Source organism: Chrysemys picta, chromosome 11 (genome assembly GCF_011386835.1).
Source record: "Chrysemys picta bellii isolate R12L10 chromosome 11, ASM1138683v2, whole genome shotgun sequence".
NCBI lineage: Eukaryota > Metazoa > Chordata > Testudines > Emydidae > Chrysemys > Chrysemys picta.
The window spans coordinates 11,452,464-11,469,399 of NC_088801.1; the positions used below are offsets into that span (position 1 = coordinate 11,452,464).

Here is a 16,936-nt window from a genome sequence, read left to right on the forward strand (position 1 = left end):
AAAAAACTATTCTGTACATAGTTTAGTCCTATTCAGTGTCTACTCAGCGCTTCTTGGCTTGTCTCTTGTATTCATTAAATGGAGCATCTCTTGTCACTGTCCAGCAATAGTCTGCAAACATTGATGGGCTCCATTTGCCCTGATAGCGTTTCTCCATCGTTGCAATGTCCTGGTGAAATCGCTCGCCGTGCTCATCGCTCACTGCTCCGCAGTTCGGTGGAAAAAAATCTAGATGAGAGAGCAAAAAATGTATCTTTAGTGATATGTTGCAACCAAGGCTTTTGTATGCCTTGAGGTTTTCCACCAACAACCCGTAGTTGTCTGCCTTATTGTTTCCGAGAAAATTTATTGCCACTAACTGGAAGGCTTTCCATGCCGTCTTTTCCTTGCCACGCAGTGCATGGTCAAATGCATCATCTCGAAGAAGTTCACGAATCTGAGGACCAACAAAGACACCTTCCTTTATCTTAGCTTCACTTAACCTTGGAAATCTGGAGTCCAACAGCTCTGCCTTACTCTTGGGTAGTTCCAAATCCCTGACAAGGTCATTCAGTTCACCTTGTGTTATGAGGTGTGGTTCAGAGGAGGAGGATGGGAGAAAATGTGGGTCCTGTGACATTGATGGTTCAGGACTAGAAGTTTCATCCTCTTCCTATTCCTCGTCTGACTCAAGTGAGAATGATTCTGGTGCATCAGGAACCGGCAGTCCTTCTCCGTGGGGTACTGGGCGTATAGCTGATGCAATGTTTGGATAATGCACAGTCCACTTTTTCTTCTTTGACACACCTTTCCCAACTGGAGGCACCATGCAGAAGTAACAATTGCTGGTATGATCAGTTGGCTCTCTCCAACTCATTGGCACTGCAAAAGGCATAGATTTCCTTTTCCTGTTCAACCACTGGCGAAGATTTGTTGCACAAGTGTTGCAGCATATGTGTGGGGCCCACCTCTTGTCCTGATCTCCAATTTTGCAGCCAAAATAAAGGTGATAGGCTTTCTTAACCATAGTGGTTATACTGCGCTTTTGTGATGCAAAAGTAGTGTGACCAGACGGCAAATGTGAAAAATCGGGACGGGGGTGGGGGGTAATAGGAGCCTATATAAGAAAAAGACCCAAAAATCGGGACTGTCCCTATAAAATTGGGACATCTGGTCACCCTATGCAAAAGTCACTTCACCACAGACATAGCAGAAGTTATCTGCACTGTTCACACAAGTACGAGGCATCTCTGCTCACTTTGGCTAAACAGAAATGTGTCCCTTTGCAAAATCAAACACTGACAAATAAGAGAGCATGACACTGTATGATTTCTAGAGCTGATATAGGGCAATTTGTTCAGCAGAGTGATGTAAACTTTGTTATGATTGCATCATCCATGACTTCTAGGAATAACATGATGCAATTCATATCATGTATGACGCAATACCAGCTTCAGATTGCATCATTCATTGTTTTGCCTAAAAAGCAAGTACTGTCCAAACCCAGTAATAGATTTAGAACTCACTTACCTCCGCCATTCCCAAGTCAAGGATCGTATATGCTGACCCAATAGCATATCTTGAAAACTTGAGCCAATCAACAATTTTAAGCATCATTTTCGTTCTCAGTGACCCAGAATTAGTAAAGTTTGACGACATTTATTTCAGAAGCGTTTTGGCTGCAGAGCCGTGAAATCCGCCTGATTTTCAGAAGTGCTGAGCATCAGCAGCTCCCCTGGGCTTTCACTGGAATTTAGGGTATTCAGCATACCTCCAGATCAGACCCCTAATTAGTTGTCTTCTCCCATCCGATGTCTATGACACTGACAAATAGACTCACACTGTGCCAGACAACTATTGTGCAAGAAGGCATTTCCACAGTTCAGTAATCAGCAATAGTGGAATGGAAAAAAAAAAAAAGTACAAACAGCCAAGGTTTTTATTAAAAAGTTATTTTAAATTTTCACAAGTATAGTAGGGGCTTTGTATCATACTGTGAGATCAGCTAGAGTGAAATGAACTTGGAAGTATGTACTGTGTTTATTCATTTTAATAACGTTTTAGGGTTCCAAAAGCTATTTAATTATGCAAGCATGTTTCAATTTTGTTTTTTAAAATCAGATACTAGCGCTATGTAGTGGATTTATTTGAATATAACTGGTATGTGGTTACAAAATAGTGAGAGAAGATAAGTAGTACATTGTAATAATAAATTATTGGAATCATGCAAGCAATTTTTAAAAAAGAATACTAATAAGAGGCTATCACCTCAATTGGATCTGATGCTAACTGTATACCTGACTTTAACTGTTTTGATACCAAATAAGTCTTTTACACTGTACTACATAGTGTTTGTCCTGCTAAAAATTGATGAACATATAACACCTTTTCTGTATTATAAAGACTATCGAAAAGGTCAATATGTTTAAAATAAGTGTAATTTGTAGAGGATAAAACTGGTTCCAATTGCTTCCTTTATTTAAGGGAAGAGATACTGAAATGATAAAGAATTTCCTGAGCACAGCTTAATTGCTAGTAAAAAGCTACACCCAGAAGTACTATTTTTATTGTTATAGCAAAAGGAAAAACATTTTAGCATCTAAGTTGTTTGCAGCATAACTAAAATAATTGCGCCATAAGCTGGTTGGAGTAACTCTATTAATACTCACTTGAAGCTTTGCTAGGTCAGTCCCACCACCCTCCATTCCTCCATGCCCTCTGGCACCTGAACCATTCTTCATCTCATATTTGTATTGGCATTTTGTCATTTGTCACCAATTGTAAGTTCCCAGCACTAGGGACCTTTGTCTTTCTCCATTGGATGTCGTGCTATGTACACTTGCAGAACTTTACAATAATGAAAAGCAACTGAAAAACATACACAAAGTGATTTCTTAGAATAATCTTATGCTAAATGGATATCATCTTGCTGATTAAGGGCCTGTTCCTGCACTCCCAAAATGAAGCATTCTTGGGCATTTTAAATCCACAAGAAATGCAGGATTAGCTTTTAAGTGGATATTATCAACATAGAACTGAATGTAAAGGGACACAGTTTAAAATTCCATTTCTTCAATTCTTCAGGGTAACATTCAACTGCTGTAACCACAAGAAGATCCTATCATAATGAAGTCACACAAGACGGCTGAATTAAGGTTGTAAAAGCAACCTTAATTCTGCCATTTCCTATTTTTCAAGTGCTTGATTTTGCAATCTTAATCTTTTAATGTATTTTTATACTTAAGTGATTTTTAGTGTTTATGAAAGGTGCCTCACTCAGTCTATCCTCACAACAGGTATCAGCTGTACAATCTTATCCATAACCATCATAGTAAGGTGCTTTCAAGTCTGAAGTGGTGAGACCATCACACAGGGACAGGTGCAGCTCAGCATCTATATGAGGAAACCTCTGCAGAGACTTCAAATAAAGGAGCCCCAGTAGTACCATGTGGCTGGGATTGCTTGTAAACAAGGAACTGGATTAAGAGAGCACACATTTAATGTCATAGTGGCAGAGTTTAAGGCCACCAAATCATCTGTTCTGACCATCTGTATATCACAGGCCACTAAACACCCTGACCCTTTCCTCTCCCCTACCCCCAATGTAACAACCAGAATTAGACCACAGTATTACAGCCCTCAGGAGACTTAGATATTGTTCCATAGGCAGAGAACAGCAGGCACTAAGGTGCACTAGTGCCTAAGGCATCTGCAATGGCAGGGAAATGATTAAATGAGACATACCCAGATGGTGATATACAACAAAGGCTGAACTATTTTGTCATTTTGGAATTGTGCTGGCTTGGAAATGGTGACCTACAAGTGGAAGGCTTTATACATATTTTAAGCCATACCTTTATAACTGAGGGTTTTAAAGAAATGAAGACCAGGTTTCTTAAATTATAAACCAATGGACTGTTGAGAGAGAAGTTCTGTTTTCCAACTGGTGAGGATACTGGTACATCAAGACTAGCACTGTAAAGAGAATACCACAGCTCTGGCAGCATGCACTCCAACTTAATTTTTCAATATATAAGAAGGTAAATACTTCGTTTTCAGTGGCTCTTTAGTAGCCATCAAATTCTTAGGGTAGGGCATTATCTGGAAATTAGTGACCAACTAAATCAGTCTAAAGTTATCCATCCAGTCCTTAACTGCCAGGGGTACCCTTCCTGCTAGTAATTACTGCTTAATTATAACCTAACCTTGAAAAACTGTCACAAACTTTGCCTGCACAGGCAGAAAATCTACTTGCTCACCTGCTACCATAATACTGAGAAAATAGCTTACTCATTTGTCAAAATCATATATTTAGGTGACTGGGTGATTAGAATTTCAGACCTATTGGCAGCTGCATGGAATATTCAGATAGTCAGATGGCTAACATCATCTCTAAGGGAAAGAGAACTGGCCCTCCAGAAATGCCCTCTCCATACTAAATAAAAGGGAATTGTGTAGAAATCCACACCTTTTTATTTTATGCCTACCCCAGCACAGAGCTTTTCCTGAGTTTCAAGCCATCAACTGCCTATCACTTAAATATTTTTTAAATAATTCCCCTGTGAACAGGGTGCTCATACTTAAAAGCTTTTAAATTTTACCCTACATAACTAGTATTGCCTCCATATTTGCTGTATTCTCTGTATTTGGTAAAAGAAATATGAAGGGGGACACAGAAAATACTGACCATTAGTTATGCTAAGGCAAAGCTGGGAAGAGTTCAGCCTAACTACTGTACATCAATAGCAAAGTTAGAAAAGGAAGTTTTTAATTACATACTAGTTGTGCTAAGTCACAGCTGTCATGCATGGGGCATGTGCTTTTACAGGGCATGAAAACAATCCTTTATTTCATCCTTTTTGCAAAACAAAACAAAACACTGTAGTTGTGGAATCCTATGCGAAACATAGGGCTAGAATAGAATAACTTACTTTGCAACCGTTACTCAGGTCCTGTTAGAGGCTTACAACATATTAGCTAGAGTCCATTAATTTTCCACAGATATTTAAAATCTTTCTCCCAAGAAGTGTTAAAAACATTAAGACAATATCCAGAAAGCTGCCTTGGTAGCAAACACTTTGCAGTATATTTAGTAAGTGAACTCCCAAACACTCTATTGCATTTGTTAAAACATTTCATTGTATTTCGAATAATTGTAATTATTTGTGCTTATAGAATAGCTGTACTTATCTGCGATAGTACAGATAGCAATGGAAAAGCAAAAAAAACCTCTCATTCTATTCAAGGATCTGTATGTGTTCTCAACACATTGTGATGCACATTTCCAAAAACTGAAACTACATTTCAAGTTTAGGCCATCTTCTGTTTGAGTGCAAAAAGTTATGAATCCAAAAATTTTCCAACAAACTGCAAGAAAAAATATATTGCGTGTAGTACAGGATTAACCGCTTGGTATTGCATACTCAAATATATTTATGCTTTTTTCCTTACATACTACCAACACTCCATATTTCATCCATAATTTTATTATTTGGATTACAGAAATTAGTATCACTGGTCAGTAGTTCAAATCCAGGCAAAGAGCACAGAATCCATTTATTACACAATGCAACAACACAAACTAATATTTAGTGAACAAACTGTTTCACTACATTAACATCTGGTAGAAATATCTTCCAAACATGCATAAAAGTCCAAGCTTAGTATTTCAGAGCTCCATGTTCCTACATATACCAAAAAAAAAAATACATTTAACTTATTATCTTAGTGAATCAAAGACTTATAAAATTACAATTTTATTCTTCACAAAGTACAAAAAATACAAAAACGACTGTATATAATGTAGTTTTCATCCAAATTTCATTATATCAATATGCACCAACATATACCTGATTCGATGTATATTCATGAATATTTGTATCTTGAAAGATGACTTTAAAATGACTTTGCAGATTAGTCCACACAAATGCCAATCTTCACTGGTTAATAAAAAAAATCTTTGATAGAAACCATCACATTGTGAAAAATTACAATTTGTTTATCTGCACCTTCAATCTGCATTTTATTGTAAATTACATTATGAAAATTTCTACAACTCCAGGTGTACATTGTCTACTAGGAAGGACCATGGTGTTTCTTCCATTTAATGAAAAACTTGGATAAAGAAGCACGGCAGGACACAAGTTAGTAACCTGTCTACAAACTATTATGCACATCATGAAAACCATCAAAGCAGAAGCAGATATCTGCTGTAGCAGTTTGATGATACCAATGGAAGGGAGAAAATACGTGAGTCAAGTAAATAGTTTATGAAAAAGAACTCTAGATTATACCAAGTAAAGTACCTATGAAACCCCCCACTATTAGGTTCACGTAAATTGAATTAAATTTCAGTGAAAGATACACACTTCACAGACTGTATGTTCATTCTCATTTTATAAAACGAAAATATTATGAACAAAGAAACTAGTTATTAAAAAGTTATCTTGGGGCCTGATTCTGCAGTCCTTATTCAGGATGAACTTCTAGCAAGTTAAATAGGAGCTTAGTCCGAGTAAGTACAGCAGGAATGCATTTTACATGTTGAAAACGTGGAGTACCGAATTCTTGAATAGGTTTTTGATGACGAGATTTCTTATAACCCAAACAATTTATTTTTCACATCTGAGAATGCTAGCGCCATTTTTTTTAAAAAGGTAGGAGTTCATTTACATGTGTGGTCAATTACCCTTATATATGGTATTGTATTACTGGTACAGAAGTGATAAAATGCCAAAATATAAAAACTTATTTAACTAAATAGGTAATTATACAGAGTCTTCTTCCCATTCGCAAAGATTTGTGGCAATCTCTCTGCTTCTTATCAAACCCAAAGCCATCTAATTAAAACTATTGTACAAGCCTCCTTCCCAGCAATATAGTTAATGTCTCCCATTTCATATATCATTCACATAGGCCAAAATGTTTAGACATGGGAGTCTAAAGTTAGACTCCTAACTCCATATTTAGCCACCTAAATCAAAGTGGCTTGATTTTCAAAGGAATTGAGCATCCAGAATTCCCACTCATTTCAATGGGAGCTGTGTGTGTTCAGAACTTGTGAAAGTCAGGCCATTTTGATTTATATTTCTATGTATATATTTGGGTGCCTCCCTTTGAAAACACAGGCTATAATTAACCTGGATAACCAATTTGAAGAGGGTAGGGGGAGATTTATTGGTCAATAAAGATGTACATTTAAATTATTTTGTACAGTAAATCAAACACAGCTATATTTCTCTAAAACAGACCAATACTATTATCTCTAGGTTTTCTCCCCTCCCCAGTGTTGCCATGGTATCATTTGTGCTGCATTATAAGGTTTAGCTATTTACATATCAAAAGCTCTTTACCATTTTGAGCACTGATAAAATTCACCTGTACTTTTTCAATGGAGCAAGAAGCAGTGTTGCCAACAAAAATAAAAAATAGTAATGAAAAGATTCAGATTTTGTCTTCTTTAGAAAAACCTAAAATAAATGTAACTATAAATCTGTTCATGGAAATACTGCCCCTCTATGAATGGCTACATTTAAAAAAAGAAATGTTTGGCTTACTAGCATCATTAAAATTAGAGTTAACAGTATCACTGAAATTATTGCCTATGCATCTTTAAGTTCAAGCGGCCAAACACAATTTGGAAAAAGGCTCTGTATAAAACATATTTAGACTGTGATTGTGTACATTTATTCTTAAAGTTGAAAGTCAGAAATGTGTTTGAATCCTCTGTTTACAAGTGTGTAAACAAAAGAGGTTGTTAAATGAGCTAGTGGAAAACAGTTTGAACATATGGGGATAATTTAAAGCCATAAAGGGAGGAAAACACTGAGCAACCGAGTGATATGTCCTGGTGTCACTCTGTACAGGTCCATGACTGATGACATTGCTTTACCCAATTATTTCAGAAAAATTAAAATTACTCTTTCCTCCCCTATGTATTTAAAAAAAGTGAGCTGAGGCTGCTGTACTCAAGGCAGTTTTAATATTTCAAAGCAGTATTATAGCTCTGTAGGGACAATACTGGAACAGAGCTTGAGGTAATAAACAGTTAAATCTTTAGATAACATATGCTGGTAGGACACCATACTATTTAAATTCCTAGAGAATCACATTTCCCTTCAGTTTCAATAATTGCTTCCCTGCTGTCCCTCCCACTTGCCTTTCAAGTTAGGAAATTCTCTTGCAAGATTTATGCAATCTGCCTGGTTACTGGAGTCCCATCCAAAAATCTTAGAGCATTCCAGAGAATATAGTTTGCCTCTACAGCAATACATACAATTTCTGGCATGCAGTCAAGCGCTTTTAAAAAGCAATGACAATAATAATATAATCCCAATTCAAGCACTGCACTTAGTGGGTACAACTTTATCACTCATATTGTAACTTTCTGGTGTCAAGTGATAAATTGAAGTCTTGTTAGCAAATAAACTGAAGAAAGATAAAAGGCTAAAAAGTCAAAGCCATATAAATTTCTTATAGCAGTGCATGCTGAAAATGATATTCCAGTGTTTTACATGGTGAAATTTTAACAAAATCATCACATTAGTTATTTCTACGTTTTTTTTTAAACTTCTGATTTAATTTTTACACTCCTGGTTTATTTTGTATAAATGTGCTGGGTTACTGAAAGTCTGCAGCATTTTGGTGTGTGAAAAGTTCTGAAAAAGAGCTGGAATTATTCAGATTTCTTGTGTTCTTCAGCATGGGAAAGTACCTTTCTCCTCTGATGTAGCATGTGGAAATACAACTGAGGAAAGACTGAAAAGAGAATAGACTTATGTAAATAAAAGTATGAAATCAGGTTTGTGTTTGAACATGACACACTTACAGTCATACATTCAAGGTCTCTCTGAAAATAACAGATCGCTTATCCACTTTCTCATCAAAAATCATAGAGAAAAATAGAGACGCAGTGGATGATGCACACTATTGTCTCTACAGACTTCAAGTACCATGCATCAATTTTTGCCAGTATGTTTTTTTTTTATTTCAAAGACAAAATACTACATTATTTTTCTGCATGACTCAATGTAGATCTTCACTCCAAGGTATGCATGAACAGTCAAGATTACACAGCAGAACGCTGGCATCAGTGTGAGTTTGCCAGACTATATATCTAACTAGGAGCTGAACACACACATAGGATGAAAAGGTTCCTGAACCGCACAGAGAATAGGAAGAAAAGGCTCTTGAAGGGGGGGGGAGGCGGGGAAGGAGAGAAACAGATCTCAGAAAGAGAATAAATTGGGTACAGTTTCTTTGGTCCTGAAGGAGGGATGCATAGGGTCAGAGAGTGGAGTAAAATTGTATTTATACAATAAGTTGCAGTATTTGCAGAATGAGAGAACAAAACGTGAGACTGAAATCATGCACATATGATATGAACAGCTAAACAAGCCTGAATATTAGTTCTAAACATGAGCTCAAGATCAGTTCATCCTAGTGAACCATATGAGCCTGTTAAGGTTAGTGTCAGCCTAGATTATGTCAATTGTGTATTCCAAGAGTTTGTTATGCAAAATAGATCAGCTCATGGCTATTTTAAATCGTGCACTAAAAAAGGTTTCAAGGTGGTTGGTTATAAATCAGCACTCTTTGCTCTGACTTCTTTCACTTTGTTTCTCACATATCCTCCCCCCCCGGTCACACTTTAGTTTGTCTCCCACCTGACTGAATTCCAGATTATACTACTACACTCCAGGGAAACTAGTGTTGATGAATACATTCATTAACTTGGTAAAAAACACATTGTTGCGTAATTATTCCAATGAAACTTGAACAAATGCAGGAAGTCTGTCATGCATAGGATCCATTATGAGCAATCAAGATTTTCATGAGAGAATTATTTTAGTCCGAAGCTAATTTGACAGGACTTTCATTTTAAAACTAAAGGTTTTCATGAAGTGGAGTTGCAACTATAAGGAAAATTAATTGTATTACTTTCAATGAGGATGTTTTCAAAATTTTTCTGTCATTGTAACCCCAGTATTTCCAAAGTTTTCAGTGGGAGTTTAGGGTCAGGAAAAGAGCATTCATTAGTTCCTATGTTTATTTTCTCCAGGCTTAGACAGACTTCCATAAAAGTGTGGGGCTTCTGTGGAGGGACAGCAGACTTGTGAAGTTGGTCAGGAAGAATGAACTGAATAAACTGATTTGACAACTGAATCTTAATTCTCATGTGCTACCAAAATATCAAAGGCTACAAGTTTATGCAAGAAGACACCTATTACAAGTTGAACAATAGCAGACACATGTCATGAATGTTTTGATGCTTATCTACCAGGGTGATCAAAAAAAACAATTCACATTGTTGGATTATTAGTTCAAAAATTCTGTACATATCGGAATACATGGATGAATCTACACTGGAAACAGAATATATTATTGGAAGGGGCAAGTGCTGCCCCAAAACTGAGCTGTTTTAAGGGTGAGATCTAGATAAATTGTTTTGAAGGCTCAGTTTCCACTACCCCGCTTGGTTCCACCAACTACAATCCAACTATTCCAGTGGATGGATGGAAGTGGAAGAGTGAGACTTTCCTTCTTTTTATGTAAATAAATCCAAAGTTACTCTGCATCTTTGGAGCTACATCAAATATATTATTCTCGGACACAAATGAATGAAATGCAGTTTTCATAGCAGATGGAAAAGTTTATGACTTTTGTGACATCAAGATTCATAAGAAGCCTTACTTAGAAGATTATAAGCGCTGATTGTAGAATTCAACACTGCTCAAGTTTAAATCTTACTTAGGATACGATGCATCATTCTGCATAGACTAGAAGGCTACATAGATAATAAAAAGTTCAGAGAAAAAACAGCTGTAGAAATAGCTAAATAGATACGAATAGCATTATCATTACATTCTTTTGAATTTTAGACTCATAATGGCATAACTGTATTGGTTATAGGTCTTTTACTTTAAAACACCACAGATCAAAGAAAAACAAGAGCTACATTATAACTTTCTAAATTATGAGTCAGATTGCCTCTCCCCTTCAAGATAAGAGAGCTAAAGAAGCATCCCTGATAAGTACAAAAACAGTGTTCCCCACAAAGACTATTTTTGTTTGAGCAAAAAAGTGCACTGCTCTGCAGTTTTTGTGAGGATAGCAAATCTGCCACTCATCTACTTAACTACTGGAAAAGTCATGAAGAGATAACCCAAAAATAAACAAACAAATTTGTTTATAAACCATAGACTAACTCTGTGTTCAGAACAACCAAGTCCTGTTAATGAAAGAGAGTGGCAGAGAGAAAAATAATTTAAAAAGTCAACATTTGCCAAAAGATTCTACAATTATTTTATATTTCAAGTATAGATAAAAAATCCTAGTTTCTCCATTACCACTATGTGGTAAACATTGGCAAATGCTGACTGCTGTAGTTCTACTTTTGTCTGATCTCTTTTTTTTTTTTTTTAAGAAACGTTCAGAAAAGTATGTTGCTACCTGCAAAGCTAGCTAGCTATGCATACAGTTTAATCACTCGGTTTCTCAGTTAGCTTTACATATACTGTTTTCACACAAAACCCTAACATAATGGTGTACTTACTTGGAATATAAGAGATCATAACCAGGATCAGGAATGTATAGTAATCAAAGGAAAAATTGTATTTGTTAGGTAAGCTAATGGAATACAAGCCAGCCTGTCTGACGAAGGGCAAAGCAGCATATATTGTGAGTAATTCGCCTGAGACTCCCATTGGATACAGTACTATGAACAGTGTGTACCTAGAACAAAACATTTAGGGAAAGGCATAAAAAAATAAATCAGTCCCAAACTCTTATAAGTGAAATTATTTGTTAAATTATGTTATGGTTACTCCTCTTTTCAATAACCACAAACAAATTTAATATTTGCCTTGTTATTTCAGTATCAATTGGTATTTGATTAGAGCACAGTAAGATGAGGTTGCTATCTCCAAGGTAAAATGTTCAGACCAACAATCAAATTTCACTGAATGCAGAAGTGTCTTTGATAAGCTGCAAATTATATTTGAATATAACCCTGTAAAATTGTAATTCACATTTCTGAACCACCTGCTATTGATAGTTAACTTGCTGAAGAGTCCATATCTGCTTGAAATCTTGTCTATAAAGAGTTAAAAGTAGTTTCAGGTACAATACCTGTCCCTGAGCCACTGCCAACTTGAGGATTTTTCATCACATTTGCCTTTTAAAAAGACATTTTGCCTTATTGCTATATAAAAGATCTGTACAAACAAAGGAAACTGTCTAAAACTGGGAAACAGTAAAACTGACTATAAACAGAGTGCTGTAAATTTTTTCTTCCCTCTCTTTCAGTTATAGCCATCTTATAACAGGGAGTAACTTATAACAATAGTAAATGAACATTTTCAGACAGAAGTGTGATTTTTAAATTGTCATGTTCCTTTAAAATAGAGATAATTGTAGCACAGATAACATAGGAGCCTGTTGTACGATAAAGAAATTTGACACATTTATTATATCTCTGATATTCGGCTACCAAAATTAGTTTATTAAAGGATAACAGAGAAACTTGTAACAGGGTGACTGACATTTCTTTATGTTCTTTCCTCACTACTGTGTGAAAGAGACATGCAAAAAGAAAATTACTTTAAAACTATATAATTGGCAGGACTCAGAAGCAAGCATAGTACCTCAAAATATATTTTTTTTATTGCTAGATGTTGAGTTGATGGTGTCCTTAAATTTCCATGCTCCCATTTAGCTGGAATCTTAAAATTGGTATTCATATTCACGATGAACTGCTGAGCGACCAAAAAAAGTCCAAATTTGATTGATTATTTTGCAGTGACAGTCTGATCTATTGGATTACAACTCTCTTATTACTTTTCTGAGCTAGTGTTGAAAGTTAGTACATTAATTCACTATAGACTGATTCTGGAAAAAAGCAAATATAGTATTTGATATTTATATCATTGGTCACAAAAAAAAACCCCAAAACCAAACTAAGTTTATAACAAGAATTTTCATATCCAAAGTGATTATGAAAGAAATAAAGTCTCCAATTGGGAGACATTAAAGATCATTAATGTCAACTTCTATTTAACAGATTTTAAGCACACAAATTGTCTAAGGGGAGCAAGAGCTGGACATGGAGACATATCCATTTGTGGCTATGAGGTGGCTACTGTCAGCTAATAATCAATTATGTTGTGTACGACAATTATTTTCCATGCTTATTAGACTAATTTTCTGTGTGGTTATATAAACTTTCCTGTCAAGTCAGTAAAATATCTGCAAAGGGCAACCTTCCTTTTATGCAACTTACCTGGCCCATTTGATGAGGTAAGGGAGGTGGTTTAATAGGCTAAACGTATAAAAGGAGTAACGGATAATTTCAGTGATCGTCCAGGCAACAACAAATAAGAGGACACTATCTTCATTCTGTACCTATTAAAGAGAGGAAGAAAATATACAGTACAACAACTTCAGAAATTATAAATTGTTAACTACTCACATGACAAGAAACAGTTCTCAAAATAATCCACCCTTGCACCTTGTTTTATTGTTTCATTTAAGAAAGTAAGTTCCAAAGATTCACTTGAAGATCAACATGGTGCTTTAGTAATAGTTTTCCTTGTTAATTCTAAATATTCTCCCAATAGTGAAAAATTCTGAAGAAAAATGGAAAATATAATTTAAAAGTATGCAACACACTAGGCCTAAATCAGTGGTTCCCAAACTTTAACAACCTGTGAACCCCTTTCACTAAAATGTCAAGTCTCTCGCGACCCCCTCCTTTTATTTCCAGGGATTGTCTCCTTTACCTGAGTATAAATTAGAAAAGCAATGATCTTGGAAATATAAAATTTGTTTTTAATGACATGCTTATTACACACTATTATTAATTATTATTTATCATTACAGTATTTTTATTACATTATGAAAACGGCAACACTCTTCCAAGATCTCACTTTTGTAGCTTGTATCACTTTGAATAAGCCTGTTATAAGACAAGGCTTCTATGTGTCATCAAGGAGTATCAGATGTGAAACAGCATGAAGGTATTTAAGCAGCCAACTCAAAGAGTTCCTCCTACACAGGCATTCAGGTCTTGAGCAGTCCAGGCAAACAGCACACGTTACAACAAAGCTTAAACTTGTTCTTCAGAATTATTTTAAAAACAATACTAGCTGCCTATTTAATTTTAAAAACAGCAAAAAATATCCATCTCCATTTGCAATTCTTATAAGGAGTCTTGAAGTTTAAATCTCCTCAATGTGATAGATCTGTTTGCTTTGATATGCTTAGCTCTTGGAAGTCCAAGGGCTCCAGGCTGCTGGCCCCGTGCTGCATGGGGTCCCTAGGGACAGCTCTGTCCACCATTAGGGAATTTTTTCCCGAGAACCCCCTGTAATATTTTGCAAACCCCAGTTTGGGAACCACTGGCCTAAATGATGTGCAAAAGCCCCATGGAATAATTTTCCACTGCCTGAATCCCCAGGCTTGTACTCATTCCTTATTGCCTCCCCAACTTCAGGGGGAGGGGCTATTAGGTTTAGTTAGGAGAGAGAGGATGGTCCAAATCACTTAGCCTCTCCGTGCCTCAGCTCCCCATCTGTACAATGGGGACAATAATATTTCCCTACCTCACATGTGTGTTGTGAAGATAAATACATTAAAAACTGTGAGGTGCTCAGATACTATGCTGATGGGAGCCTTATAAATAGATTTACACTGCCCTAAATATTTAGTTTTCAGCATGATGCACGTAGTGTATTAAAAAGCATTAACTGCATCACTGAGGTTGTCAAGCGGGAACCTGGAGGTTGAAAGCTTCACCTGGGAAGACAGAGCTTTTGGCAGCGAGGGAGGCATGGGGTTCTATTTGAGTTTTGTGCATTAATGAGGAAGTTGACATTTTTGGCACTGCAAAAAAAGATACATCTCCTTTTCCCTTCTGCCCCCAACCTTTGTGTGTCTGCGTGTGTATGTGGGAGGATTCATTATCTACCTCAGTAAACTTGACAACTATCTGGCTCACTGCACCTTGTCCCAATGTCTGCTACTACATCCAATGTAATTTCTGCTAAAACTAGGAACAGTGAAATAGTTAACATTGATATGTAAAGCATCATTAGGTTTCACTGTAAATACATTGAAATACACAAGAAGAATAGGCCATTTTGCTCTTCTAAGACATACTGTTTCAGGACGACATCACTGCATCAGTTTCACTCAATTCACAGTCTGAAATTTATTTTCACAACAATAAGATTTTTTTAAAAAGAAAGCTTAGAAGCACAACTTCAAAAAGGAACAGCAATAATGGGGCAGCTTATGTGGCCACAAAATTGCATTACAAATGGAGGCAAGCTCTAATACATTGCTTATTTCAGCAAACATGTTTATGTACAGTTTTCTTCCAGGAGAAAAATGTCATGAATTTTCTTTGCTATCAGTGAACACCGTTAGCCCAATTTCACTGGACTGTAGAACAACAAAAGCAAAACAGCTCACCAACTGGTACTTGCATATTTTCCTTTTTTCTCCAACTCTTAAAAGAGGAAAAGGAAGTCAGTAGGTGTGGGTGGTACACACACACACAATTCACCCTGGGTAAAGTACATGCACACACACACAAAAAGAGGAACAAGATAATATACGGGCATAGGGGAAATGTTTGCTCGTAAATAGGGCTGATCATATGTTTGCTTGTCAAAAGCTCATGGGACACCACACACAAAAAGATGCTATTTTATTACACTCAGACTGCAAAATCAGATGGCATTACATAAGAAAAAACAGCAACCCCAGAAAACATTTTTTGCTATTATTCATGATCATATTGCTTGCACTCTGAAACCCTGATCATTTGCTTGTATACCAATCCCATTAATAACGTGTGTGTGTGTGTGCGCGCGCGCACGTGTGTGCTTTCTTCATGGCAGGAACCAGGTTTTCCTACATATTTCTACAGCACCCAGCAAAATGGAGTCCTAAATCCTCTTTGGGAGCTTTGGGTGCTACTGCTTCACAAATATCAATAGCAAAGCTTACTCCTCAAGCTGGAGAGAATTAGGAGCATTGCACAGGTGATACTATTTCCAGGGATAGGCAGTTTCAAAGCATTCAATAGCTGTCCCTTCTGGTCAAATCAGGAGCAGCATTTGGTGAGTTCAAGTCTGCCAATTTATTTTGTGTTGGGAAATGGATGGACCCTGATGAAAGTTAAGATTCACATGCTGTTTTGACCTCTGTCTCTTAAATCAAGGAGGAGGAGTGGATTACTGTGGATGTGGGAAATAATTTATCACTTGAGAAGCATCAAATGGTGGGAGTAAGGGGAAAGGGCGCCAAGAAACTGGTACTTGGAGTGGGTGACGAAAAATACTGACATAAGTGGGGAAAAAGAACCTAGATAGCTCTGATCTAATTCTATGGTATAACTTTTCTGTTGTCGTTGATTTCTGAAGTCATAGTCCTCTCATTCCTGATCTACACCAAGAAAGCTGTATATGAAAACATGAAACAGTGCTCTACCAATCATTGCGATGGCCATTTAACCAACCAATGTGGATGAGGTCTTAGAACTGTGTTCAAACCGGCCTCCACACCTGTTGGTCAATGCTAGAAGCCAGTTCAGCAGGAGACATGCCTGAACTGTTTTAAATCTGTTCTCAACCAAGTCTTTTCTTTGCAGCAAAGCCACAGATTGAGTATTCATTTTCTTCATTATTTTTGGCTAAGTTCTTTATATCACCACAAAGAATTAGGTACCAGTTACTTACTGACAGACACACTGGAAATCTATTTATCATGGCTAAAACTCCTCGTTCTGTGTTTTTGGACAATAACTGAATTAGTCCAAGAGGCACATTACCAAACCTCAAGGGCTTGATTTACTAAACAATCTCTCAAGAGAGTCTTATTCGATTAGACACAGCTATGGTTAATTCAGCAAAAGTATCATCCCCTCTCCTTTCCTTACAAGGCAATAACCCAG

At 36.6% G+C, this 16,936-nt stretch overlaps 1 protein-coding gene across 4 annotated transcripts in view; it reads right to left on the minus strand.

Moving 5' to 3' along the window:
* Positions 1 to 5,449: 5,449 nt before the first annotated feature.
* Positions 5,450 to 16,936, minus strand: part of HACD2 (3-hydroxyacyl-CoA dehydratase 2) — a 48,629-nt gene continuing 37,142 nt past the window's right edge. For all 4 annotated transcript variants that reach the window (XM_065561507.1, XM_005279815.4, XM_065561509.1 and 1 more), the window contains 3 exons: positions 13,259 to 13,380; positions 11,534 to 11,712; positions 5,450 to 8,736 (listed from right to left, as the gene is read on the minus strand). In XM_065561507.1, coding sequence (XP_065417579.1) covers positions 8,654 to 8,736; positions 11,534 to 11,712; positions 13,259 to 13,380 — 384 coding nt within the window. In that variant the 3' untranslated portion in view covers positions 5,450 to 8,653. The remainder of the gene's footprint in view (positions 8,737 to 11,533; positions 11,713 to 13,258; positions 13,381 to 16,936) is intronic.